Genomic DNA, 26,647 nt, shown 5'->3' with positions numbered 1-26,647 from the left:
GATGCATGTAACTGCACCAGGTGTGTAAACCACTTGCCAGCCTTCTCCTTCTGAATATGACTGTGTTTATCTGTAACCAGTAAACTAAGGCTGGTAGACAAATGGTTGTATGTTGGATGAGATACATTTTAAGCTACAAAGATCATAAAATGTATTACGTTAGCCTTTACCTTTCATTGTATTTTATTTGCACTTATATAAAAAAATCTTCTACTGAGGACTGTTGTTATCTTATCTGTTATACTCTAGACTTTGCTAAGTTCAGATAAACCTCTATCATGGTTTACATTATTCATATAATTGTTAAACTAAATTCTCATTAATTAAAGGTATGTATCTGACATGAACCCTTATCATTAACTCTTAGAAAAACACTACATTATTGTCATGACAAATGTAAGACCATTATTTTTATTTGAGGCAACGATTTACTGCATCATGATTTCCAAAATGTGTTTCTACTATTAGGTACAATGAGGAAGCACAGTTGTATAAAGAAGAACACTTAAAGAACCGGCAGCTCCCTGCATGCTACGTCCAATATGTGATCGCCATCATTAACAACTGCCAGACTTTTAAGTAAGGATATAATTCTTACAATGGGGAATGTACATTTCAAATTGTATTAGACAGCAGGCTCTAGAAAATGATACCTATTTACCATATATAAAAGTGAAGTCATCTGCTATGAAAAGGAAAATAATGGCAAAGGGGCATCAAACATTGTCAGTCCAAGACATTTATTTTTAACTTCTTCTTAGTTATGCTCCACAAGGTGAGACTTCCATCCAATCCTGTTCAAACAGGGATACAATGGTGACAAATGGCACGATAAATCTAGGAATAGCAGAAATGCCAGAACTTAAAATTCTATTTCTCTTTCATCCGGTCTGGGGGACACTGCTTACCATGGGTTGTGGAGGGGAGCTTGGGAGTTGGCACCTAACTAGTTAAACTTTATTACTGCTGACAGACCCCTCCCCTCTACAATCCCCCTGCCTCTTCCTGTACAGTTTTTTTTAGGTGCCCAGGAGTTGGGCAGTGTTTTTTAGTACTTAGTGTAAATTTTAAAAAATGTATTTCTTTTATTTGAGTTTTATTCTTTTTTTACAGGTGGCAGCGCTGGAGTGTGTTCTACTATAGAGAACACACTCACAGCTGTGCAGCGCAGGCATTCCCCTGTCAGATGAGAGCCAGCGGCTCTCACTGGCAGGGACTGAAGAGAAAGAAGATGGGTGCCTGCTTGAGGAGTGACAAGCGGTCTCAGGGACCGCTGTCACTCCCCCAGCCTCCCTGATAACCGGCGCTGCCATTACAGGCATAGAGTGCCGGTTATCGGATACTGAAGACGCCGTCGGCCATTTTTTATTTTTGCCAGCGGCGCTACGGAGAGAGGAGGAAGGGGCTATACCAAGATTTCCCCCTCATACATAGAAGGGGGGCGTTGGGTATCTTCCGCTGCGGAGACCTCTGTCCTAGAGGTCTCCACTACTTTGCCAAAAAATGGATAGCTGCAAAGACAGCAATTACTGAAGGGGGGGAGCTAAAGCATAGAGTTCCCCCCCCCTCCTTCCAGAGAGAGATGGTCTATCCCAGGTTTCTGGCGCCAAGTGAAGCCCGGGAAGAAGTGAACAGAGCTGAGGGAGCAGGCACAGGACACTGCTGTTGGACTTCTCCCCTTTGTGGCCTATGGGCTAAGTATCAGCTTTATTTAAACACATAAATTGTTTTTCTGTGTAATAACTGGGCTAGTAAGGTTTACATTATAGTCTCCTACTTGCCTAAATATTTTATGGTGTTTAACTATTACAAGTACAACTTTTATGATAAGATCAGTTGATTACTTGTTATTTCACTCTGTTCTCTCCATACAGTACTCTCTCTCTCTCTCTCTTTACTCAGCTAGATTAATAATTTAGTCTGTGTGCTTGGTGTGCCTTCCTTTATAAAAATGACAGATAAGCAAAATATTTCACATGTTCAAAATGTCATGTAAAATTACCTTGTGGGCAAAAGGACCCTTCGGCGCTCTGCCTGCGAAGCAGGGGCTCCCCCTGCTCAAACCCAGTAGATTTCAGTCCCACTGACGGAGGAGCCGGCCTGGGTAGCCTCCCTGACACAGTCGGTTTCCTCCCTAGCACAGATGGTTTTTCAATCTAATACTCAGTTGGGTCTTCTTGTTACCACAGGTTCTATTGGAACGTCTATACCAGGACCTTCCTCTTCTCATACAGACCTAGCCCCTGTTCCCACAGAAATGGCATGGTCTACAGCAATTATAAAGGGTTTGGATAAACTAAACCAGTTACTTGAATCCCCAAACATTCCGCCTACTGAAAGAAGGAGGCCTAGATCTGATTATACCCTTATGTCCTTTCAGACTCTGAGGAGCTTTCAGAGGAAGAGGGGGAAATTTTTTCTGATCCCGACCAGGTTCAACCTTTGGGACAGGAAGAAAGCTCTAAAAGCCAATTTATTAATGATTTGGTTTTAGCAGTGAGACAGGCGTTGGACCTCCCAGAACCAGAGGATACTACTCCTAGAGACAGAAGTCTCTTTAAGAAGGCCAAAAGAAAGGCTATCCGTTTCCCCTCTTCAGTGGAACTTAAGGATATTGCAGAAGGAGCCTGGATACGGCCTGACAAGAGGTTCTCTGTTCCCAAAAGGTTCTCTTCCCTGTACCCATTGCAGGAGGAAGATGTCGTTCGCTGGGAGAGTATTCCAAAAGTGTATATTCCAATAACCCGATTGGCCAAGCATACCTTACTCCCAGCTCCTGGTTCAACGTCCCTTCCGGACGCCAATGACCGCAAGGTTGAATCCATTTTTGCGGCTGCGGGTTCTTCTTTCAGACCTACATTTTCCTCAGCTTGGGTGGCTAAAGCCATGGAAGCATGGGCAGACCAGCTGGCAGAGGCCTTACAGGACTCCGAACTTCTTCCCCTAGCCCTGCATTTGAAGGAGGCTTCGGGGTACCTTTATGAGGCAGCCCAGAACTCAGCGGCGGTTTCCTCTTCCATTCAGGCGGCCTCTATTTCAGCAAGAAGGACGTTATGGCTGAAATCCTGGGAAGGTGATGCGGAATCAAAAAGGTCCGTTGAAACTATTCCGTTTTCTGCAGCAGGTTTGTTTGGCCCGGAATTAGATACCCTTATTTCACAGGCAACGGGGGGCAAAAGCACTTCCTTGCCAGTATATTCTTACAGGAGCCGCAACTCACGGGGCAGCTCTTTCCGTCAGCCCTTTCGGGGGACCTCCTCTCATAGGGGACAGTCCTTTAGAGGCAGACAATCTAATTCTCGAGGCTCCTCTACTAGGGGGAGATCCTCGTTTGCATCTAAGCGCCAGGCCTCCAAGACTCAGGAGAAGCCTGCGTCCTGATGACCACCCTGTACCACAGGGGGGCGCCAGTGGGGGGACGTATGTCTCTGGTTTGGGAACAGTGGGCAGCGTCTTCCCAAGAGCCTTGGAACCGGGGAATTATTTCAGAAGGGTACAGGATAGACCTGTTGGGCCCGGCTCCACAGCGTTACTTCCAGACCCCGCTACCCCGGGATCCATTAAGAAGACAGGCTATACAGGATTGTGTCGCCTCTCTTCGGCTTCAGAAGGTCATCAGCAGAGTTCCAGATTGCCAGAAAGGTCGGCGTTTCTATTCCAAACCTGTTCCTAGTCAAGAAGCCGGACGGCTCCTTCCGTCCCATCCTAAACTTAAAGGGCCTCAATGTTCACTTAAGGGTGGACAGATTTCGGATGGAATCTCTGAGGTTAGTGATAATCGGCCTAGAGAAGGATCAGTATATGGCGTCCATAGATATAAAGGACGCATACCTCCACGTACCCATTTGGATCCACCATCAGTCCCTTCTCAGATTCTCGGTGGGATCATTCCACTACCAGTTTCGGGCCCTCCCCTTCGGCCTCTCAACAGCGCCAAGGGTCTTCACGAAGATTATGTCAATAATGGCAGCATGTCTTCACCTGCAGGGAGTTCAGGTCGTTCCTTATTTGGACGACCTACTCATCAAGGCTTCCTCAGAGAATTGCCTACTTCATCACTTATCCCTCACCCGGGCCATTCTCGAGGGCCACGGTTGGCTGATAAATTCAAAGAAATCCCAGATGGTTCCGTGTCAGCGCATGGTTTTCCTGGGACTCATCATGGACACCAGCAAACAAAGAGTGTTTCTCCCAGTAGAGAAGATCAGCTCTATTCAGACTGTAACTACTCAGGTTTTGTCTTCCCCCAGCCCCTCAATGCATTTATGCATGAGGCTACTCTGAAAGATGGTGGCCTCCTTCGAGACCATTCCCTTCGGTCGAGCCCATTCTCGATGTTTCCAGTGGGATCTATTGTCGAAGTGGTCAGGATCACACCTACACCTGGAACTTCAGAAGATCTCCCTATCTCCGAGGGCGAGAGAATCTCTTCAGTGGTGGCTGTTTCAGGATCACCTGAAAGTGGGCAGATCCTTCGCTCCATGGTTGTGCATCATAGCCAGGACGGACGCCAGCCTGAAAGGTTGGGGGGCGGTAATCCTGCACCTCCGACTCCAAGGACGTTGGTTGGTTCAGGAATCGGCCCTATCAATAAATGTATTAGAATTGAAGGCCATTCTCTTGGCCCTAAGAGGAGCACAGTCCCTTCTTCAGGGCCACCCGGTCAGAATTCAGTCCGACAATGCCACGGCCGTGGCATATGTCAACAGGCAGGGAGGAACCAGGAGTGCAGCTGCCATGGATATTGCAGCTCAAATATTAGTTTGGGCAGAGCAATATGTTCCGGCAATATCAGCAGTCTTCATTCCAGGAATAGAAAACTGGGAGGCGGACTATCTAAGTCGAATCCAGATGACGCCGGGGTGGTCACTCCACCCGGAGGTCTTCCAGTCCCTGGTTCAGAAGTGGGGTCTTCCGGACATAGATCTCATGGCCTCCAGTCACAACAGGAAAGTTCCAAGGTTTTGCGCAAGGGCAAGAGATCCCCTAGCGGTGGCAGTGGATGTCATGACTATGTCATGGGAGTTCAGGATGGGATACCTGTTTCCTCCAATTCCCATGCTTCCTCGCGTCCTCAAACGAGTAAGGCAGGGCGGTCTGCCAGTAATACTAGTAGCTCCCTCTTGGCCGCGCCGAGTGTGGTACGCAGATATATTGTCTATGGCGGAAGGACCAGGGGTCCACCTTCCGTATCGAGACGACCTTCTTCTGCAGGGTCCATTCCAGCACCAGAGTTTACCTCGGCTCAATTTAACGGCATGGCTGTTGAAGCCAGCCTCTGGAGGTCTAGAGGTTTTTCTTCCAGTGTAGTTAACACTATGATGTTAGCTAGGAAACCTGTTTCATCTCGCATCTATCACAGGATTTGGAAGGCCTACATTAGGTGGTGCGAAAATAGGACATGCAATTCGTCCGCTTTTCGTATTCCTCGCTTGTTAGCTTTTCTTCAGGAGGGCCTGGAAGCAGGTCTCAGATTAAGTTCCCTAAAGGTACAGGTATCGGCACTTTCAGTATTTTTTCATATGAAATTAGCTGATTTGCCAGATATTAGAACTTTTCTCCAGGGAGTCTTGCACATACAGCCTCCTTATGTACCTCCTACAGCTCCATGGGATCTCAACATGGTACTGGATATGCTCAAGGGGCCTCCATTTGAGCCTTTGAGTGAGGCAGATTTAAAGTGGTTGACCTGGAAGGTCCTCTTTCTTTTGGTTATCGCATCAGCTCGTAGGGTTTCTGAATTAGCAGCCTTGTCCTGTCGAGAACCTTATTTGGTTTTCCACGAGGACAGAGCGGTGTTAAGGACCCTTCCTTCTTTTGTCCCTAAAGTAGAGTCGGCTTTCCATCTTAACCAGGAAATTGTAGTTCCAGTTTTCTCATCTTCTCATTCAGATAAACAATCTATGGATAAGTTAGATGTTGTTAGGGCTCTCCGCGTTTATGTCAAAAGAACTTCCCAGATTAGACGCACTGACTCTCTGTTTGTCCTTTATGATGCTAATAAGAGAGGCTGGCCGGCCTCAAAACAATCCATCACTAGATGGATAACGTCTACCATCAGACAAGCATATATAAAGGCTAATCGTCCTGTGCCGGAGAGACTTACAGCCCATTCCACCAGATCGGTAGGGGCTTCGTGGGCAGCAAGGAATGGAGTTTCTGCAGACCAGCTTTGCAGGGCAGCCACCTGGTCCTCTGTCCACACCTTTACAAAATTTTATCAGTTTAATGTTTTTGCATCAGCTGATGCAGATTTCGTTCGTAGTGCTTTACGAGCGGGATTTTCAGAGTAGTCCCACCCTTAGGGGGCTGCTTTAGAACGTCCCCATGGTAAGCAGTGTCCCCCAGACCGGATGAAAGAGAAAAGAGGATTTATGTACTTACATTAAATCCGTTTCTCTGATTCCGTCTGGGGGACACTGCGATCCCTCCCTTCTGTTTTTCTTCTGTGTGCTCTTGTTTGACGGCCCTTTTTATCCTTGGGCTTTTTAAAACTAGCTGAACAGGAAGAGGCAGGGGGATTGTAGAGAGGAGGGGTCTGTCAGCAGTACTAAAGTTTAACTAGTTAGGTGCCAACTCCCAAGCTCCCCTCCACAACCATGGTAAGCAGTGTCCCCCAGACGGAATCAGAGAAACGGATTTAACGTAAGTACATAAATCCTCTTTTCAGTAAAGCAATTAACATACACAAATTAGTTTTAAAGACCAGTTATTCAACAGCTGTATTGTTTTTTGTTTTTTTTAGAGTGTCTTTAACATAATTGTGTATACTATTTATTTATGCTAAGATATTTTAATAGAGTAGTCGTTTAGTTTTCATATTTTTATTTAAATAAAAGATTTAAGTAGCCCAGTAGTATACAATAAGTTATGTGTACTTGCTAACAGGTTTAGAACGTAACTTGTGAAACAAGCAAAACAAATTACTAGTGAATGAGAAAACAAGCTCATGTGTTTGGTCTTTGCTTAGGCCTGAATAGATAACATCCACACTGTGTGTAAACTGTTTGTAAAATTTTAAACTGGTGGAATTTATATCCTACGATTTTTGGCTGCACTTCTTTCCCTGAGTGGTAAGAATATTGCTCCTTTCAGAAGTTGTCATGGCTGTGTACGATAAACAGTCCTGCATTTCAGGGGCTGGTAAAGGTAAATTTCAAGGCAAATAAAGGCAGGGAAAGAATAACTTTGCCAAATTGTTCAATAACAAATCTAGTTCTGGATGAGGGGGAATACTTCCTTCAATTCCAGAATGTTTGGGTGCATGAGTTTCTTGCATAATAAAGTTTTCCACCCTTTTCTTTTTTTTTTAATACAAGGTCATATAATAGTCAAAAAAAGAAGATATAAATAAGTCTGATAACATGGGAAAAATTTAATGAATCAGGGATTGGAGCTCAGGGAGTGAAAGGAAAAATAAGAGAAAAAAAGAAATTAGTTGTAAGGTGGAGTTCACTTAATAAGATAAGGATAAACAGATGTTATTGTAAATTGCCCAAACTACCTAAGATTTGCAAAACAATTTTGCGGTTAACTAGAACTGTCATATATTCAATGCGATAGACTTGCCATATGCACGTAATAACTGCAGCAAAGGGGGAGTTGAAGTTTTCCAGTCCGTTGCAAGCTGGCAGGTGGCGGCAGAGACAAAGGGAAGCATAAGTTTAAGTTTATGCTTTGTAGTACTAGGGGGAGTAAGTAGTATTTGAGTGTGAATGGGACATCAATTTGAAAGACAGGATTAGGCTTCTAAGTGTAGCCAAAAAGTTGGATAATTTGGGATGTGATCACCAGATAAGTAAGAAGGTTCTGCATGATAGGCAGTTCCTCCAGCAACATTATAAGGGATGTTTTATAATCTGGTGTAAAATAGAATCAATAATATAATAATTTTAAGCATTCTCCTTGATCCTTACGCAGATAGAGGTGGATGTTGTATGCTCCCAGATCTCTGTCCAGAGCTTCACCAATGTCAGATTCCCATGTGTGTTCATGGGGGTCATCAAGGGGGAAGGCCAGGTAAAGAGACTTCAAGTGTGGAGATCTCTTCCAGAGTGTTCAATAAGGCTCTCGAGATGCAAACATATTTCCTGATTTGTAAAAATTGGTACAAATTTTTATGTGATAATTTCAGAGAGATTTGGAGATCAAGAAATTGGGGAAATGTAGATGAAGAAGTTATATGGCTAAGGAATCTGATGCTATCCGCCAGTCACAGAGCAAAACATATGGAAACAAGGCGAGGGGTAAAGATGGGGTTGCCAAAAATAGGTACCACAGGAGAAGGATCCGGAGCAAGTGCGTAAATTTTATTAGTACGATCTCAGACTAACAAAGAAAACACTATCATTGGGTGAGTCTTAACCAGCTTGGGGCTGCGGGAGGGGGGCAGCCACAAAATGGACGATAGAGAAGGTTTCTATCATCTGCCTCTATCCTAACATAAGTTTTCGTTGGCGAAGCTGCTTTCTAGTGAACACATTGGCAAGCTGTGCAGCCTGATGATAATGTATTAAAATAGGTACCCCCCCCCCCCTAATCTGATGAATTTTTGATGAATTCTAGGGTGTTTTTGGCTCGTGAATGTAGAAGAAATATGTTGCAGAAATATAAACATTTGAGGAGGGATCCATATAGGAAGGGCTTGAAAAAGGTAGGACGTTCATCTTAAAGATGTTGGAAATCGGTTCCATCTCGTCAAATTGCGTTTAATATTGGATAAAAGCCATTAAATGCATATAAGGATTCTAAGCAGGATTTAATCTTAGGGGTGAGATGGAAAGTTAAAACTTCTGTCTTTTGGCTGTTCATTTTGTATCCAGATAAGGAGCCAAAGGCCTCAAATTCTGTGAAGAGGATTGGGAGAGAGTGTTGTGGTTTAGCAATCGTGAGGAGGATATTATGGGTGTATAACGTATAATGTTCAAGTTTACCTGATTTGATACCAAAAATATTGTTCGAACGTATGGCATGTGCGACAGGCTCAGTAACCAAGGCAAAGATGAGATGGGAGAGAGGGCAGGCTTGTCTAGTACCATTAGTAATTTTAAATGGTTCAGAGGCGACACCGTTTGCTAACATCCTGGCTAAAGGGGAGCAGTATAATGTTGATATACCTGAAAGGAATTTACCTGAAAACCCTATATCGGATAGTGTGTGGGACATAAAGGGCCCGGAGATCTGTTCAAATGTCTTCTCTGCATCCTGGGGTTGTACAAGTGGAGAGGGGTCTTACGTTTATGTCTAGAATTATTTAGATCAATCGTTCTTCTGATATTGTCTGAGGCTTGGTGGCCAGGGACAAATCCGACTTGGTCAGGGTGACTTAAGGAACGGAGTCCACCCTTCTTCCCAATAATTTTTTGTTCCAGGCCCACACACCAACAGTGTTCTTCCACTTTTTCTCAAGCTTTGAACTCCCTGCAGTGATTACTGATTATAGACCCCCACCACACACACACACACACACACACCAGCATTTTCAAGGCTACTATTGCAGTCTTTAATCTTTGGATTAGTCCATCCCATCCTTGATCTGAAACTTCTTAAGACATAGGTGCATCTGTCACAATTCTGTATGCGATCTTTAATTCGATCTATGGAGCAGGAGTAAAGTCTTTGTCTTCTGTGCACATGTGTGTGTTAGGGAATTTAGACTGTAAGCCCCAATGGAGCAGGGACTGATGTAAATTAGTGACGCTATATAAATAAATGGTGATGATGATGGCATCAAGGATGCGTAACTACACATCCTCATTTATCAGTCCTATTTTCATTTCCTACCCTTCGCAATATCTGTACTCCACTTCCTGTTTGTTGCCCTACAGTTTGGGCTAGCAAATGCGAAAAGCGTGAAGAAAGTTCACAAAAGTCTTAGCTTCTTGGGGATCATGATGATAACTTACTTGGACAAATACAGTGTAAAAGGATGTCTCATCCAGAAGTAAAGCCAATATGGTGTTTAATGTCTGATATTTTAGTGAAAAAAATTAATATATTTATTATTCTCACTTAAAAATGTTTTGATAGTGTGTTACAATGGACTGATTTTTGGAGAGTGGTATTAGGCAAACTTAGCATGAAAGTCTTGGGTACCATGATATCCATAGCCTTTCAGTGTGTCTTCCAAAATTCGCGTTGAAATATTTCTCCAAGGTTTGGCACATGTGACCCTCTCCCCCGATATATATACTACCTAAAGTTTGTTACGAGTTTTCTCAAGGAGCCTCCATTTGAACACCCTGGAAGCTTCCCTTCAGCTTGTTTTCTTAAAGGCATTCTTTGTGGTGATGTCTACCAGAAAGGCATCTGAGCTGCTTGACCTCACTTGTTACACCCCATTCCTGTTACTTCTTCAGAACAAGCCAATGCTTCACACGGTTTTGCCAAAAGTGGTTTCTCAGTTCTACCCTAATGACGATGTAGTCAATCCATCCTTCTTTTCTCCCGCGTCTTGCCCTTGGGAGGTGGTGCTGAACATACTGGATGTAATACAGATCCTTCCTTCTCTATTTGTGAAGCTAGAGGAAAGCTTACTTGTTGAATCTGTACTGTTATTAGCAAGGCATACTCCAAAAGGTGAAAATAGCAGTATGTATACTCCTGTAAACTGTATCTTCACTGGCGGTCATGAATATAATCCAAATATATAAAAAAAGGAGGTGGAAAACAGGATTAAAAATTTTAACAAGTGGTAATAACCAATGTAAAATGATTTCAGATGATTTGAATAAAAAATTGAAGAATAAAAAGAAAAAGTTAGTCATATAGTTCTTAAAGAATTTAAAGTATAGTAATTAAAGAGGCAGAGCAAGTACTGCAAATTAGTTAAAAAATTAGTCAAATGGGGGCGTGGCCTGGAGAAGCATGGAGTAGCAAGTACATTTTCACGCTCTCCAGCTCACCTATCCTGTTAACTTCCTGTAAGAGGGCCAAGACTAATGTTTGGACCCAGAACTGCACCTCTGACCTCTCATTGACACAGTGCACCTGTGGTAGCATTTACATCAGCACCAGAGGAAAATAAATATTCTTGGTTCCCGTCAAGGCCTTGCCTGCATGGTGGTGCGGTAGTGATTGCCGAGTGGGGCCGGTGGAAAAGCAATAATTTGTGCCCTATGTGAGGATCGAGCCAGTGCTGAAACAGATAAACTTGGCTGGTGTGCCTGTCGACGGGTAGCCGTGGCGATGGTTCGGGAGCGGACACCCCTGTACCCCCATATACCTACAGACTCTCTCCTCCGGTAGAGGTTTCCCCGTCCGGGTCCGTTGTGCTGTGCTTGCTCCACGAAGTTGACTTCCCTCGGGGATCTCCTGCAGGGCTGTGGGGTGCTGTTGGTGCTGCCGGTTTTCTCATTTCCCGACGGCCTGTACCGCAGACGCTATTTTACCTAGGAGTATCTGCGCATCGGGACGACCGGAGGACTCCTGGTGCTGTTATCTACCACTGGATCCCTGCTGTGACTCAGGTACGACCACTTTTGCTGGAACATTTACCGGTCTAAAAAGCATAAAGTCTATCCTCCTCTAAAGATGCATGTTGCCTGAAACAACTGGGGAATAATATAATACATTAGCACAAGTGCCTTGACTCAGTTCAGCTGAAGTAATCTCAATACATAATCCAGCTACATGCTCTTTTGAAATCTTAATACCGTGTGTATGTGACTGGAGGGGGAAATTCACCCAACAGTGACTTTGCAAGTTATACAGATACAGTTCAACTCAAAAGCCACCATTACATTCTGAGACACAGAATTTTGAATAATCTCAGGCTTGTTGTTAGGGCATATATGAGACTGTAAGGTAACTACTCAATGGCATCACTGCAAGGTGCTTTACTACTTTGCTTCTCGCTCATGGGCTAACATGGCCAAAGCACATCGGCGGGAAGGCTGGATCGCTTTGCTCCCTCCTCCGCTACCACTGGCCACTTAGGAGGCGCACCACGGTCCCCCGCTCCGCCCTCCTCGTTGGCTGACACAGAAGTCACGTTACAACAGGTCTTGCAGGCCAACGGGACCTCGGAAAAAGGCGTGACTGAAAAAATCGGGCAGGTGCAGGCCGACCTCTTCCTTCTCTGGTATGACATGCAGAAAAACAGGGAGAGTGGGTGAGGTGAAGACTCGCATATCTACATTGGAGGACGCCTCTGCACCAGTGAGGGGCCAGTTTGAAATTCACGGATATCGAGGGGCGTCTGCACCGAAGTAACATCCACTTGGTTGGGCTGCCTGACAAGGCGGAGGGTGCTGCCCCAGAGTCCTTCCTGGAGGAATGGCTGGTTCAATTGTTTAGCACAGATTCGTTTACAGCCCAATTTGCAGTGGAGCGGGCCCATCGCATTCCAGCACAGGCACCTCCACTTGGAGCTCCTCCTTGCACCTTCATAGCCAAACTCCTGCCCTACCTTGACCGAGATGCAGTGCTGCGTCTGGCCAAGCAGAAGGGCCCCCGTGGAATACAATGGCCGACGAGTGGCGGTGTATCCTGATTTAGCTTTGGATGTACAGAAGAAAAGGGCTCAGTTTATCCTGGTTAAGAGAAGATTATGGGACTTACAAATTCCTTACGCTATGATTTTCCCTGCCCGGCTTAGTGGTCTCTGAGGGCTGCACATCCTTCTTTGATACGCCCCGTGAGGTTGCTGCCTGGATTGCCCGTCTGGCTGTTGGTGCATGCTGATGGATGATACCTGATTAGTGCTATCTGACATTCTCCCTTGTCCTCAGGACACTTTGGTGCTGAATTCTTCTCTGCATCATGGGTTGGAGTTGTCAGTTGTAATACAACCTTTAATGTTTATTTTGTTAATTATGTTTAATATGTGCTGATAAGTTCTATTGTTATTTTAAGGCCACTATAAGTTGTACGGGGCTAAAGGGCCCATGGCTTTAAGGCCGATTTAGGTCTCAGTTTGCCCCTCCCCTTTCCTTTCCTTCTCATCTTTTGTCCTTTCTCCTTGTCTATTTTCTTCTGGCTTTCCCTTTGAAGACTACCCTCCTTATTCTGCTGGTTAGCGGGCAGCCTGTCCTGTTAGATCCGAGCTGCCCTGTGCAGTGCGGGCTTGGCTGGTGGTCGTAAGCTGTCTGCTTGAGTATTCTTAGTTAAGTGTAGTTCAGGATCAAGTTATACTTTAGTTTAGGGTGGAGTATGCACGGTGGGGGTGGGGGTTTATGTGTTAAGATAATTAGACTCAGCTTTGATTGTAGTTATTATGTTATCGCAAAAATATGACCTGTTTGCATTGGTGATAGAGCCTCTTGCTTGTCTGATCTGTCATGATAAACAAATTAAAGGACTTACATCGGCACATAGAGAGGACAAGGTGGCGCTATACACCGATGATATGTTGCTGTTCCTCTCGGATCATGATGCCTCTCTAAGAGCTCTTTTGTGGGTAGTTGACAGGTTTGGGGGTTTCTCCGGATTAAAAATCAATTGGGATAAATCCAGCATGTTTCCATTGGGTTGGGAATGCCCTGTGGCACCATTGAAAGTTCTTCAATTAAAATGGACACCTAAATAGAAATATCTAGGAATATGGATTACAAATACCCCCTCAGAATATGTAGAGTTGAATGTGCAACCTCAGATTCAATATCTTAAATCGAAAATTCATGTTTGGAGGAAGCTCCTGCTTTCTGTTTCTGGCAGGATACATTTGATTAAGATGGTAGTACAGCCAAAATTTTTGAATCTACTCCAACAGTCACCCATATACATCCCACCTTCCATTTTTTGTAGTATTGATCAATACTTGGTCTCTTTAGTTTGGGGAGGAGGGGGGGGGGGAGGGGTGCTACGGTCAAGCTCAGCTCGCTGTATAGGTCCAGATCCTCAGGTGGCCTTGCAATTCCTAACTTGAAATTATATTACATTGCCTCCCAGCTAGTCCAACTCAAAACAGATTCTGATTATCACGATCTACATTGGGAATTAGTGCAACAATTGAATGCTAACCATATGCCCTTACAGTCGCTGTTAGCAGGATGGCTTGGTTCACGGGCTTTCCCACTTTTCATACAAGCAATTAAGATTTGGACAATTAGTAATAAAATGGTGGGATATACTGATATTGAACCTGGTACACCTATTTGGGGGGCAAAGAAGTTAAAAGAATTGGACACAGTAGAAGGGTCCAGGAGGTGGTCTCACTATGGTGTAAATGTTTTCGGTCAACTTTATGATACATACGTGCTCAAATCTTTTGACCAGCTGTCTAGGTATTTCTCCAAGCCCAGAACAATGTTTTCCTTTCCCTACTCCATGGCAGCCCTTGCAATGGGTTAATTCCTAATCAACTAGTGTAGACAGAAGGAATTGTGTCCCACCTGGCCCCTATATAAGGCAGCTCCTCCTCTTCCTCAGTGTCTTTTCTTCCTGTCTCAGCAGTGTGTAGGACAGGTAGTGTAGTGAGTGTTTGTTTTATTTTTTATTTTATTCGAGAGGGCTTACCTGGAGGTTTTCTGGCTTTCCTCTGAGCTGGCTGTTGGGATGACAGTACCAGCGGGGCAAGTGCCGGGACAAGTCTGCCTCTTGAGTTTAGCTAAGACTGCCAGCGGACGTGCACTCTAGGTAGTCACGCGCACGTCAGGGCATGTGAGGACACGGACGCGCGCGTTAGCGCTATTCCTCATTTACCTCACCTGTCAGGATGGAAAGAGGTGAGGTAGTTAATCTGCTAAGGCTCACTTGGTTGAGGTCAAAAGCAGGCACTGTGTTCAGCAGCTGCAGCTCATTTATGAGGCTCAGTATTGGCTTGGCTTTTGATGCTGCAGGACCTAGCAGCTACCTGGATAAGTGCACTATGGACCAGGGGCCCGCCCCAAAAAATCTGAAGGACACCCCAAATTAAGCCCTTAAAAATTGGTTTTTGGTTACTCTTAGGATAGGTTACTTAGTTCTTGTGCAGGGAAAAGGGAAATATAAACTGAAGAATCGTGTATGTGCAGCTTGTGATGGCAGTTTACCAACAGATTGTACTAATCTGTTATGTGTGTCATGCACCCCGGAATCGGTAGAGGAGCAGAACAGAGAACAATAAGGGACAGGATCCCTAAAGCAAAAGATATGGAGGAAATTAGGCCAGGGCCGTCCTCTGAAACATTCAATTCTGCTCAGGAATGAGATTCAGAGTCAGATAATGAGGATGAAGTGAAAGAGGATCCCAGGATGTTTAATTTGGATACTGTGAATGTTATACTTAGGCAAATCTTTAGGTATTGAGTAGCCAACTGTGCCAATCAAACTGCAGGATGCATTGTTTTCAGAGCACCAAGTAAAGTCTAGGGTGTTCCATACGCATAAGGTGATTAAAGACCTGATTGCTAAAGAATGTCAGGCCTTAGGCAAGAGTCATCAAGAGTCATTCTAACATGGGAAGACTAAATCACATGTACCCTTTTCAGGATGAGGATGTGCTTGAAATGGTGTTCGGTGCCTAAGGTTGATTCAGCCATAGCTGGCTTATCCTCAAGGACCACTCTCCCGTGGGATGATGGAGGTCCATTAAAAGATGCTATGGATAGGAGAATGGAGACTTCCTTCAGGAAATTACATATCTCCTCGGACATAAAGTCTGGGATAGCCATGGCTTCGGTAGCTAGAGCCCTGAGGCTGTGGGCCAGTACTCTACATACAGACATTGACGATGAGATAAATAGATTGTATCTTCTTAATCCTTAGAGGTTATGCGGGAAAGCTTAGTTGGATATGATTATTTTCTCTTCCAGGAGCAAGACCTCGGCGGTTTTAGCAAGAAGGGCGCTCTGGCTATGTCCGTGGGCGGCAGATCATCAATCCAAAAGCCGCCTGACAACGCTTCCATATGAAGAGAGTTTCTTGTTTGGTGAAAAACTGGATAATCTAATGCAGAGGCTTACAAGTGGCAATGCCAATCGTCTACCACAGGAGATGTTTTCTCTCTTATTCTCCAAAACAGTAGTTCAAGAAGGCCCATGCCTAAAGGCCAGGGAGACAATATTCTAGATATCAAGATAATATGGCAAGACAGTCCTTTCGGCCCTTCAGACTAAAAAGGGGGAAACAAGGACAGCAGAGATCCCAATGACTATCTACAGATCCAGTCTCCACTAGCTCCAGTGGGGAGCAGGATATCACGCTTTGCAATAGTTTGGATTCAGACTACACAAGACAAATGGGTCCAGGAGATAGTCACCAAGGGCTATGCCATAGAATTCCATACCTACCCAGTAGGAAACAAATTTATTCAGTCAAGCAGTCCTTCGTCCTTCTTAGATCAGCAAGCATTGCAGGAAAGCCTAATAGGCCTGGTGAAAACAAGCCATCGTACCAGTACCGTTGGGTCAGGAAAACATGGGGTTCTATTCCAGACTGTTCCTCGTCCGGAAACCATCAGGTGCCTTCAGGACAGTACTAGATTTAAGGGCACTCAACAGATAACTGCGAGCAAAACATTTCTGGATGGAATCTATCAATTCAATTCTCAATGTAGTAGAAGCAGGAGATTTTCTGACAGCAATAGACTTGAAGGATGCATATTTTCATATCCCGATTGCAGTCAGTCACCAGCAATATCTGAGGTTTTGCATTCAAGGACGTCACTTTCAGTTCACTTGCCTCCCGTTTGGCCTTTTCACGTCTCCAAGAACATTCACGAAGGTCCTTATAGTTCTCATAGCGGCACTCAGGGAAAGAGGAGTGACTTTGTGGCCGTATCTGGACGATATTCTAATTTCGGCAAAGTCAGAAGGAGGTTACAGCCCAAATAATCCAGTTTCTGCAACAGCATGGTTGGTTAGTCAATGTATCAAAAAGCCATCTGACACCGTCACAACAGCTTGTGTTTCTAGGAGTGCAAATAAATACAAGAACAGACAAAGTCTGCCTCTCTCAAGAAAGGATGGACAAAATCCAGTCCTTAGCGCACCAAGTTCAAATTCAACCTTGTGTGTCAGCACAAACATGTCTGCGCCTCCTAGGAATGTTTTCCTCAACAATAGGAATCCTCCCGTGGGCAAGATGGCATATGAGAGATCTTCAAGCAAACCTCTTTGCGCAATGGGATCGTACAGTGGGGTCTCTAGACTCCAAAGTCAACCTCTCAAGACCGGCAAGACAGTTCTTACGTTGGTGGCAGCTCCCAGGCCCAAGCGAGGTGTGGCTCTCTCGGAACTAGACTGGTGTGTCTTTACCACAGACGCCAGTTCAGTAGGCTGGGGTGCTCACATGCAAGCTATGGTCACGCAGGGCACTTGGCGAGACGAAAAGAGATTTCTTCATAGAAACATCTTGGAGATGAGGGCGGTCTGGCGTGCGATCCAGTACTTCCAGCCCTACCTACGAACCAAGCATCTACGAGTGTTCTCCGACAACAGACTGTGGTAGCATTTGTAAACAAGCAAGGTGGTACCAAGACCAGGGCAAAGTTGTCCGAAATAACCGCTTTAATGTAATGGGCAGAGGCGAACCTGAAATCTCTCTCAGCCCTTCACGTAGCGGGCAAAGACAACGTAGTGGCGGACTACTTAAGCAGACACCATGTCCACCCTGGAGAGTGGGAGCTGCACGAAGAAGTTTTTCAGCTTATACAAATCAGATTTGGAACACCACAGATAGACCTGATGGCCACAGGAAGCAATGCCAAGGTACCCCTTTTCTACTCCCGTCACAGAGACAACAGGGCCCTAGCGATAGATGCCCTGTCAATGCAGTGGAACTTCAGACTGGGGTATGTGTTTCCTCCCCTTCCAGTCATCCCTCAGGTACTCTGGAAAATAAGGAAAGAGAAGCTGGAGGTGATAGCAGTCCTCCCGGCGTGGCCGCAGTGCCCTTGGTTTGTTGTAGCACAGAGAATGTTGCTGGAACATCCATGGCCATTGCTGGTCAGGCCAAACCTCATGCATCAGGGTACAGTTCTACATCCAAATCCAGACTTCAGATTACTGAAATCCAAAGGTGTCTCGGATGAAGTAATAGACATTCTAATTCATGCCAGGAAAAATAATTCCTCTATGATGTATTACAGAATTTCGTAAAAATTAATTTGTTGGGCAGGCTACATGGCAAAGAATCCCATGTCTGCCAGTGTGTCGGATGTGTTAGAGTTTCTCAAAGATGGTTTTGTTAAAGGACTAGCACCTGCTACGTTAAAGGTGCAAGTATCTGCTCTTAGCATTGATATAAAGCTATCATCTCAAGGTCTCGTCTTCCAGTTTTTTCAAGCACTGAAGAGGTTACAACTGAGGCTGAAACCATTCTTAGCCCTTCGGGACCTTAATATTGTCTTGGACGCCTTAACGGCTTATCCTATTGAACCCTTACAAGACATATCTTTCAGGTGGGTCACTCTGAAGGTGCTCTTTCTGGTGGCAATCACTTCGGCTCATCGAATTGGGGACATGCATGCGTTATGGTGTGAAGAACCCTTCTTGAATATCTATGAAGATAAAGTAATTTTGAGGACGAATACGGATTATCTACCCAAGGTTGTATCTTCCTTCCACATCATTCAAGAATTGATTCTGCCATCTCTCTACCCTCATCCCACTAATAGTGACGAAACACGTCTCCATACTCTAGATGTGGTGAGCTACATCTGTGTACGTTATCAAGACAAAAAATCTTCGGAAGACAAAGCAACTATTTGTACTTCCTGAGGGTCCTCGCAAGTGACATGCCCCATCCAAACCCACATTGGCAAAGTGGATCAGAGAAGTGATTGCACAGGCCTACAGGGGGAAAGGGCATGAAGTACCTAGGATACTGAAGACGCATTCAACTAGGGCGGTAACGACCTCCTGGGCACATAGAACCCATGCATCGGCAACTTACATCTGCAAGGCTGCCGGATGGTCGTCGGTGCACACTTTCTCTAAGCATTATCTTCTTGATGTTTCAGTCTCTAAGGAGACACAGTTTGTGAGACAGATTCTCCATCAAGAGCTGTGAATAAATTTTCTGTTTGACCATATTAAGGTGTTGGTTTTATCGCCCTCCCGATTATTGTTCTGCTTTGGTATGTCCCATTGTAAGGGCTGCCATGGAGTATGGAAAGGAAAATTGAGAATTATACTCACCGTTAATTTCCTTTCCTTGAGATACTCCATGGCAGCCCTATATTTTTCCACCTTTGTTCTGACAGTTATGTTATAGGACGGCTTGGGAAGTTACGAAAGACACTAAGGAAGAGGAGGAGCTGCCTTATATAGGGGTCAGGTGGGACAAAATTTTTCCTGTCTACACTAGCTGATTAGGGATTAACCCATTGTAATGGCTGCTAATTCTCAATTTTTCTCTTACCTCCAATTAAGACATGCTATTATAACACAATTTAAGGGGGAACCACCGGCGATTGTTGTAGCCCCACTGAAAAAACAATTGCAGGCTCTTAGCCACAAAGGCTTGATCGCTCATAAATACTCATACCTCTTATATGAATCTACGTTGGGCGACTTAGATGACCTGAGAAACCACTGGGAAATAGATATCGGTCCTTTAAGTGATAAGGATTGGGGAATTGTCTAGGACAGCTCTAGCAGTCACACAACGTCCTTAAGGTTCGAGCAAATACAAGTTTTCATTATTCACAGGGCCTACCTGACCCCAATTAGATCTGCAAAATTCCACCCTGATAATGCACCCAATTGCCCAAAATTTAACTCAGAAATTGGTAGTTTTTGGCATATTCTTTCGGAATGCCCCCACATACAAACCTTCTGGCGTAGGGTTGCTCACTGTATTAAAAAAACTGGAATCGAGGTTCCTCTGCGGTCACCGGCCACTTCTAAATTTGGGCTGCGCCTGAAGGGCAAGGTCAACAAGCTGACACAACTTTACATTTCTCAATCGTTTAGGATAGCTAAAGTTAACATAGAGAGACTCTGGATGGCTCCAACAAGTCCTACGATTAAAAATTGGAAAACACTGGTTAACACCACCATAGGGCACAAGAGATTTGTTTATTCCCGCAGACAGGCTTTAAAGAAATTTGAGGCTATATGGGGTAGGTGGCTTGATTCTCCATATGCACTTATTCCCCCATTATGGCCCATGGTTAAAATGTATAGGCTCTCCTCTTTTTACCTGAATGGTTATGTAAGCATGGGCCTATTTGATCCATGTTCCTTAACGTGTCTAGCACATGTAATGTAATTCTTTGATGTATCTTCATGGATGACTCTCATTACTCTGAGTGAGGTATACTTGTTTTTCATTGTATGTTTGTTTGATTCTTTGAAATACCAATAAAAATACTTGAATTAAAAAAAAGAAGATTATAACCAAATGATACAGTAGAATCATTGGTTATGTTTTCTAAAATGTAAGTTTTCATAAGGAATTAGAACATGTATTATGTTGAGCTAAGACAAATAATATTGTTAGTTAATTGCAATATAATTATACATTGGTTGAAGCTCAAAATTCATAAGACCATGTTGATTCCTCCTGCACTTCCCATAGTGTTGGGGATAGACTCCCTAACATTACGATTGTCACACTGTGTAGATGGATTTATTTAAAAATATATTATTTTATTACATTTTTATACAGTATAACAAGGAGTCAGAATATTGAAAGGGGCACTACAACAACAAATAGATTGAGAATACATCAGATGTTAATAGAACATAGATTGGTGTTAAATTATCTTACTGCACAAACAGGAGGTTATTGTGTAACATTACAGATGCAGTATAAACCTTTTTGACAAATTACACAGATAATCTAGAGAAAATAATATGGATGAAGTAGTAAAAATAAAGAGAGATTTTGCAAAGATACATAACATGACATTATCTCCAGTAGATGCATGGTCTTCATGGTTAGATTAAAAAAAAAATTTTTTTTCAGGTTTTGGTACATGGTTTCAATCATTGTTGCATTCGTTATTAATATTTCTTCTCTTTTTATTAGGAATGCTATTGATTTATTTTGTATTCAAATGTATATAGTACTTTTTGTAAAAAAAAAATATTGAGTAGAGAAATTGAAAGGGTGAATAATACAGGAAAAGGAATTACAGAACTGTATGAACAAATAAAACTTTCTTATAATAATAATAATATAGTGTGATAGTTGTGCCAAAAAGTATCATGTTTTTTTATTTATTTTTTAAAAGCAAAATCGTTTGCTCACCACTCTATTTAGTCTTCGCCCTAGTGCTGGCAGGCTATTGATGTGTGAAAAATTTGACGTAGGGTTCCCCCTAATTTAATTGAACCAGCACTAGGCATACCAGCCGGGGTGATAGGCACTATAACAGGGGGGGGGGGGAACGCAGTATGGGTCCCACGGCCATAATGACTAAACACCCACAGACTGCTCAGCGCTGGCCTGGATTTCCGCAATAACGTGGATTTTCATTCGCAGCCCATAGGGTTGCGAACGAAAATCCGCATTAATGCGGTACCGCGAATCCGAAAGCTAATTGAATATGCCCCATAAAGTCTTACACAAATCACTCAAAACACATTTTTGTAGGTCCGCAGTTCTACAAACAAATAACTTATATTTCTATTTAAACCAGGCCTGTCCAACCTGCGGCCCTCCAGGTGTTGTGAAACTACAAGCCCCAGCATGCTTTGCTGGTAGACAACCAGTTGATAGCTGGAAGGGCATGCTGGGACTTGTAGTTTCACAACATCTGGAGGGCTGCAGGTTGGACAAGCCTGATTTAAACCTATGGACAATCTATTTCTCAAACTTCATTGAGGATTTATCCCCCGTAGTATATAAATCGCTCATTATATTTTATTTTATTTTTGGAAGTACTTGACCTCGCAGTATGCAAGTCCAATTTTCTCAAGTTGAATGCGTCCCGCAGTGCGCAATCAATCAATATTGCCCCCACAGTTCCACTATCCAGAAAGTCCATTAGGCCCCATGTCTAGGAGATAACCTTAATCTCAACACTGTATTCAGTGACTACATAGATTTATTATCTCTTTATTTTATCTCTTAACTTCTCAACACTCATTAACACACACTCATACTCAGATAAGCAGTTCACAAAGCAGCTTCCCCTGAACTCAGGCAAATATTTTTACATTGCCTACTCTCCAATAACAGAAAACTATATGATGTACTGTTTGGCAAAATGGCAGACAGAAATATGCAATGCTTTAATCTCTGACTTCTAAATTCTAAAACAGTTACTATAAACAAAAATAATAAACTAAAAGTTCACATTTCTGCAACACAGATTTCAGTAAAAAAAAAACCCACAAAATAACCAGTCCGCAATCTATGGTGTACTTTTTTTTTCTTTTTCCAAAAGGATCGTCAATAACTTACCTTCCTTTACAAAAGAGAAAACGTCCATTTTTACAGCAAATATTGCAACGCTTGAAATCTAAATGTTTTTTCCAAAGCAAACTATGTAGAGAAATCGCAGCTTGTGCCTTCAATTTTGTTAATAGTAGTAGTTGAATTTCTTCAGCAAAAGAAACTTTAAGGATAAAAAATAATATAATTGTTTTTTACAAAATAAAAAGCTGGAGCTGTGATAATATTATCAGTCCAAATTTCAATCTCTGAAATTCTGCCCGTCCACAGACCAGACAATTCTTTTTATCAGTTATAAAAGTAGGTTGTATTAAAATTCACACATGTCCTATTACAATTGGCTGAGACGGTATATAGGCTTTTCATGGTCCTTTAGACTCTCCTGTATATAAAGGAGTTTTTGAAGGAATTTTTGCAAAAGTCTTTGTTCATCAACTCTGATTAGAGACATCTGTTCTTTGATTTAACTCTGTCCAGTGCTGTTCACATCTCTGTCCTCAGCTCACACGAACAGATCAAAAAATAAAACATCAAGTAAAACAAGAAAAGAATTCTCTATATATTTCTTGTTAATATATTGGCTTCATCCAAAAATAACTGACCCAGGCCTAATTACATAGTAACATAGTAACATAGTTGATGAGGTTAAAAAAAAGACACCAGTCCATCAAGTTCAACCTATTTTGGATCTCCTGCGATCCTGCACTTATATTTGAAATTAATCCAGAGTAAGCAACCGCCAATCTGTTTCAATTTTGAAAATCCCCCCAGACTCAATATTGCAATCCAATTTTTACCCTATATCCACTACTATCCTTTATTTTAAATTAACGGTCGTATCCCTGGATACACCTTTCCGCTAAAAATTTGTCTAACCCTTTCTTAAACATATCTATTGAATCTGCCATCACAACCTTCCCTGGCAATGAATTCCATATCTTGACTGCCCTTACTGTAAAGAACCCCTTCCTTTGCTGGTTAAAAAATAACATATCATAAATCAAAACTGTAATAAGAAAGGTTCTAATCTGTTGCGTATTATAAACATGAAATGGGACATAGGGGAGGAGGAGAATGAGAGAAAAAGGTTGAATTCACACGTGTGTGTGTGTGTGTGTATATATATATATATATATATATATGTGTATATATATATATATATATATATATATATATATATATATATGTGTATATATATATATATATATATAAATATATATATATATATATGTATATATATATATATATATATATATATAAAAATATATATATATATATAAATATGTATATGTGTGTAAATGGTTATATATATAATAATACTTCTAGTGTAGCCACTGCAGGGTGTTACCTGCCTTATTTTAAAGAAGTTTAGAAAATCGCTGATGTTTTGTAGAAAGTGTGGCAGTAGGTGACTCAAGCTCAGAGATGCGCTGTTATTGGCCTCTCTTTCTAATTGTAGGCCATAATTATAAATATACCACTTCCCATATTATCACATGGCAGATGTCTTGGGTAGAGTTATGTTCTCTGAACCCTACAATCGTCTGAGAAATTTTGCCATACTATGCAATCCCTTCACACTATTATTCCACGCAAATTGGGAATTCAAGCAGTTGCTTCTTTTCTGAAGGACAGTGATTTATCATGTTCACATCAACAAACTTATTATAGATTAATTTTCATTTTAGATCAAACCACAATTGTTTTTTATTTGAGGGGCTATTTTTTTCGCCATATGTGTTGGATGACCATGGGGAATCTTTTTGTGCCTTATGTGATGAAATGGGGTGCTACTGGACTGGAACTTTGTATTCATCACCTGTTTCTCACGGTTTAATGTACTTTTTAATCCTTGGCCCAGTCTAAGTATATACACCAGAGCATCGGTGCATTATGTGTATTATTATTTCATGTTATTAGGTACATTTTGCCCTTGCTATTAACTGCAATATTGTATGTAGTAGAAATATAAAGAATATTGCCATACTGTGTGAAAATAACACAACGGCAGAAGTCATTTTGCTTGTGTTAGTTAAGGTAATTACCATTTGTCTCAAATGTCCATAGTTATGAGGTGCAGCTTTGATTTGGTTTGTAATCAGAACAATGTCTTAGTTAACTAGCTGGCAGCCCAAGTTAATTAGCAGGCAATCTAAGAGTTAATTAGGTTAGAACTACTAGATGATATACAATGTGCCTCCACAGTAATATACTGGCTGAAACAGCATTGGGAAATGTATCAATATAATTGTTATTGTCTCAAAATGTATCCCAGACTCAGATGGCGTAACACTGCTGATACAAAGTGTCAAAGGTCTTGTTTCATGTAAGCGTGCAGTGTCCTTCCTTGATGTAATAATGTAACCCCATGTTTAGTGTATCCAGCCAAAATAGCTAATTGAGTCATGCCATTGTATAATCAAGGTAACAGGGACTGTATGTCTAGCAGCTAAAGTGTCCACTGAGAGACCCCTGCGGTAAGGGGGAGGTTTGAGACATTTGATCCTACTTCCTGTGCATACAGCAAAGAATATAGGGAGAGCAGAATGCCAAGGGAGCGATTCTAGCTTGGAGGATCCTAGTGTACAAGACATCCGCAAAAAGGACTTTGGGCCAGGCATTGTGGTGCCGCTGGAGGAAACCCTACCAGGACAGGGTCTGTGTGAGCCAGTAACTGTTAATCGTTAGTGGTAATATTTGGAGTGCTGACTGCAAGAGACTGCCGGAGGATAGATGCTACCATTTACCCTGTAACTTGTGAACGTCTTGTGTTGTTGTGCTGTCGCAATAAAGTCTTATTTTGAATATATTGTGGTCTACCCGAGTGAGTTGAATCCCACAGAGGTTAACTGCTATCCCAGCTAAGGGTGGTATCCTCACACCTTACTTTTGTGAACCACTTTATGGATTGGTGGGAAACCAGTATTGTCCTAGTTGATTATTATAATTTTTCTTTCCTTCCACAGTTTATTCTGTAGAGAAGATACATTGATGACATACTGACTATTAAGTAGGGAAATTGAGAATCCCTTTGTAGTTCTGTCCAGGTTTTGGTAAATGAAGAGTTCAATTTTAAATCAAATTTTTCAGATTCCCGAAGTAGTAATGTATTTTTACATTTAAGTATCCGTGTTTTGGATATTTGGATAAAACACATTTTAAAATGTGTTTAATATTAAGTCTTACTTGAACTTTTCTAGTTGTCATCTAAAGCAGAATTATCACCTATAGTCAGTTTTTCTGATTACCAAGAAATATTTTTTAACAGCATTTTAAATAATTTTTTGGAAAAGGGTGTTCCTACCCACCAAATTATTTGTGGTATATTGGCATACAGTTGTTAAAACCCCCAAACCATGTGAAGGGGGAGATTGTAAAGTAACTCATGCAAAGAGAGCAATATTGGGTCCATATTAAGAGTAGATTCACTGTATTCATATTTCAAAAATAATTTTTCGTGGTTGTTTTTCACCTGTCGCCAGTTTGCATGTTTTTATTTATTTTTTGTTTTTTTATGACTTTCACACTGTTCTGGTACTGAACACCAAGGAGAGGTGTTATTATCCTCCGGCAGTCTCTTGCAGTCAGCACTCCAAATATTACCACTAACGATTAACAGTTACTGGCTCACACAGACCCTGTCCTGGTAGGGTTTCCTCCAGCGGCACCACAATGCCTGGCCCAAAGTCCTTTTTGCGGATGTCTTGTACACTAGGATCCTCCAAGCTAGAATCGCTCCCTTGGCATTCTGCTCTTCCTATATTCTTTGCTGTATGCACAGGAAGTAGGATCAAATGTCTCAAACCTCCCCCTTACCGCAGGGGTCTCTCAGTGGACACTTTAGCTTGTATCCACCTACAACCCTCAATGAACTAGATGAGGAAAGGATGTTATGTTCACTTGTTTTATATTGGCAGCAATAATTGAAAGTGCAAATTTGTCTGTTAATACTGTTTGTGGAGTTTCAAGACGTCAAAATGTTTTTGTTTTGTAGGGAATCGGTTGTAAGTCTGAAAAGAAAATATTTAAGTGAAGAGGATATTATGGCAACTGGCTCCACAAATATGGACTCCATATTAGAAACCATAGCCAGTAATGGTTGCAAAAGTCTCCTTGATGAAGTTTTCATGGACTTAGAGGTGTGTACATGCTGGAATGTGTTTCTCTTGTTTATATATTGGAATAACAAGGAAAAAGTATTGTCAAACTGCCATTTTTATGCAGCTTCTGATGGTGTGGTATGGTTGGAATGAGGACAGCTGGAGGTGGAAATCTGAGAACTAGTCATTGTAGACCTATTAAGACAATCCACTACTAGCAGCCCTGTCCTTTATCATTCATCTAAAATGTATCTCCTCTTTACTTTCACCTTTGTGCT

The 26,647-nt window shown here is 42.4% G+C and overlaps 1 protein-coding gene across 1 annotated transcript in view; it reads left to right on the top strand.

The window, feature by feature from the left end:
• The window catches only part of EXOC3 (exocyst complex component 3), a 66,113-nt gene that overhangs the window by 26,555 nt on the left and 12,911 nt on the right, over window positions 1-26,647 (top strand). Inside the window, exons 8-9 of the mRNA XM_075212849.1 lie at window positions 469-579; window positions 26,264-26,408. Of these exons, the coding sequence (XP_075068950.1) occupies window positions 469-579; window positions 26,264-26,408 (256 nt within the window). The remainder of the gene's footprint in view (window positions 1-468; window positions 580-26,263; window positions 26,409-26,647) is intronic.

This window comes from Mixophyes fleayi, chromosome 5 (genome assembly GCF_038048845.1).
Source record: "Mixophyes fleayi isolate aMixFle1 chromosome 5, aMixFle1.hap1, whole genome shotgun sequence".
Lineage (NCBI taxonomy): Eukaryota > Metazoa > Chordata > Amphibia > Anura > Limnodynastidae > Mixophyes > Mixophyes fleayi.
Note: the sequence above shows the minus strand (reverse complement) of the source record. Positions and strands in the feature narration are given on the sequence as shown.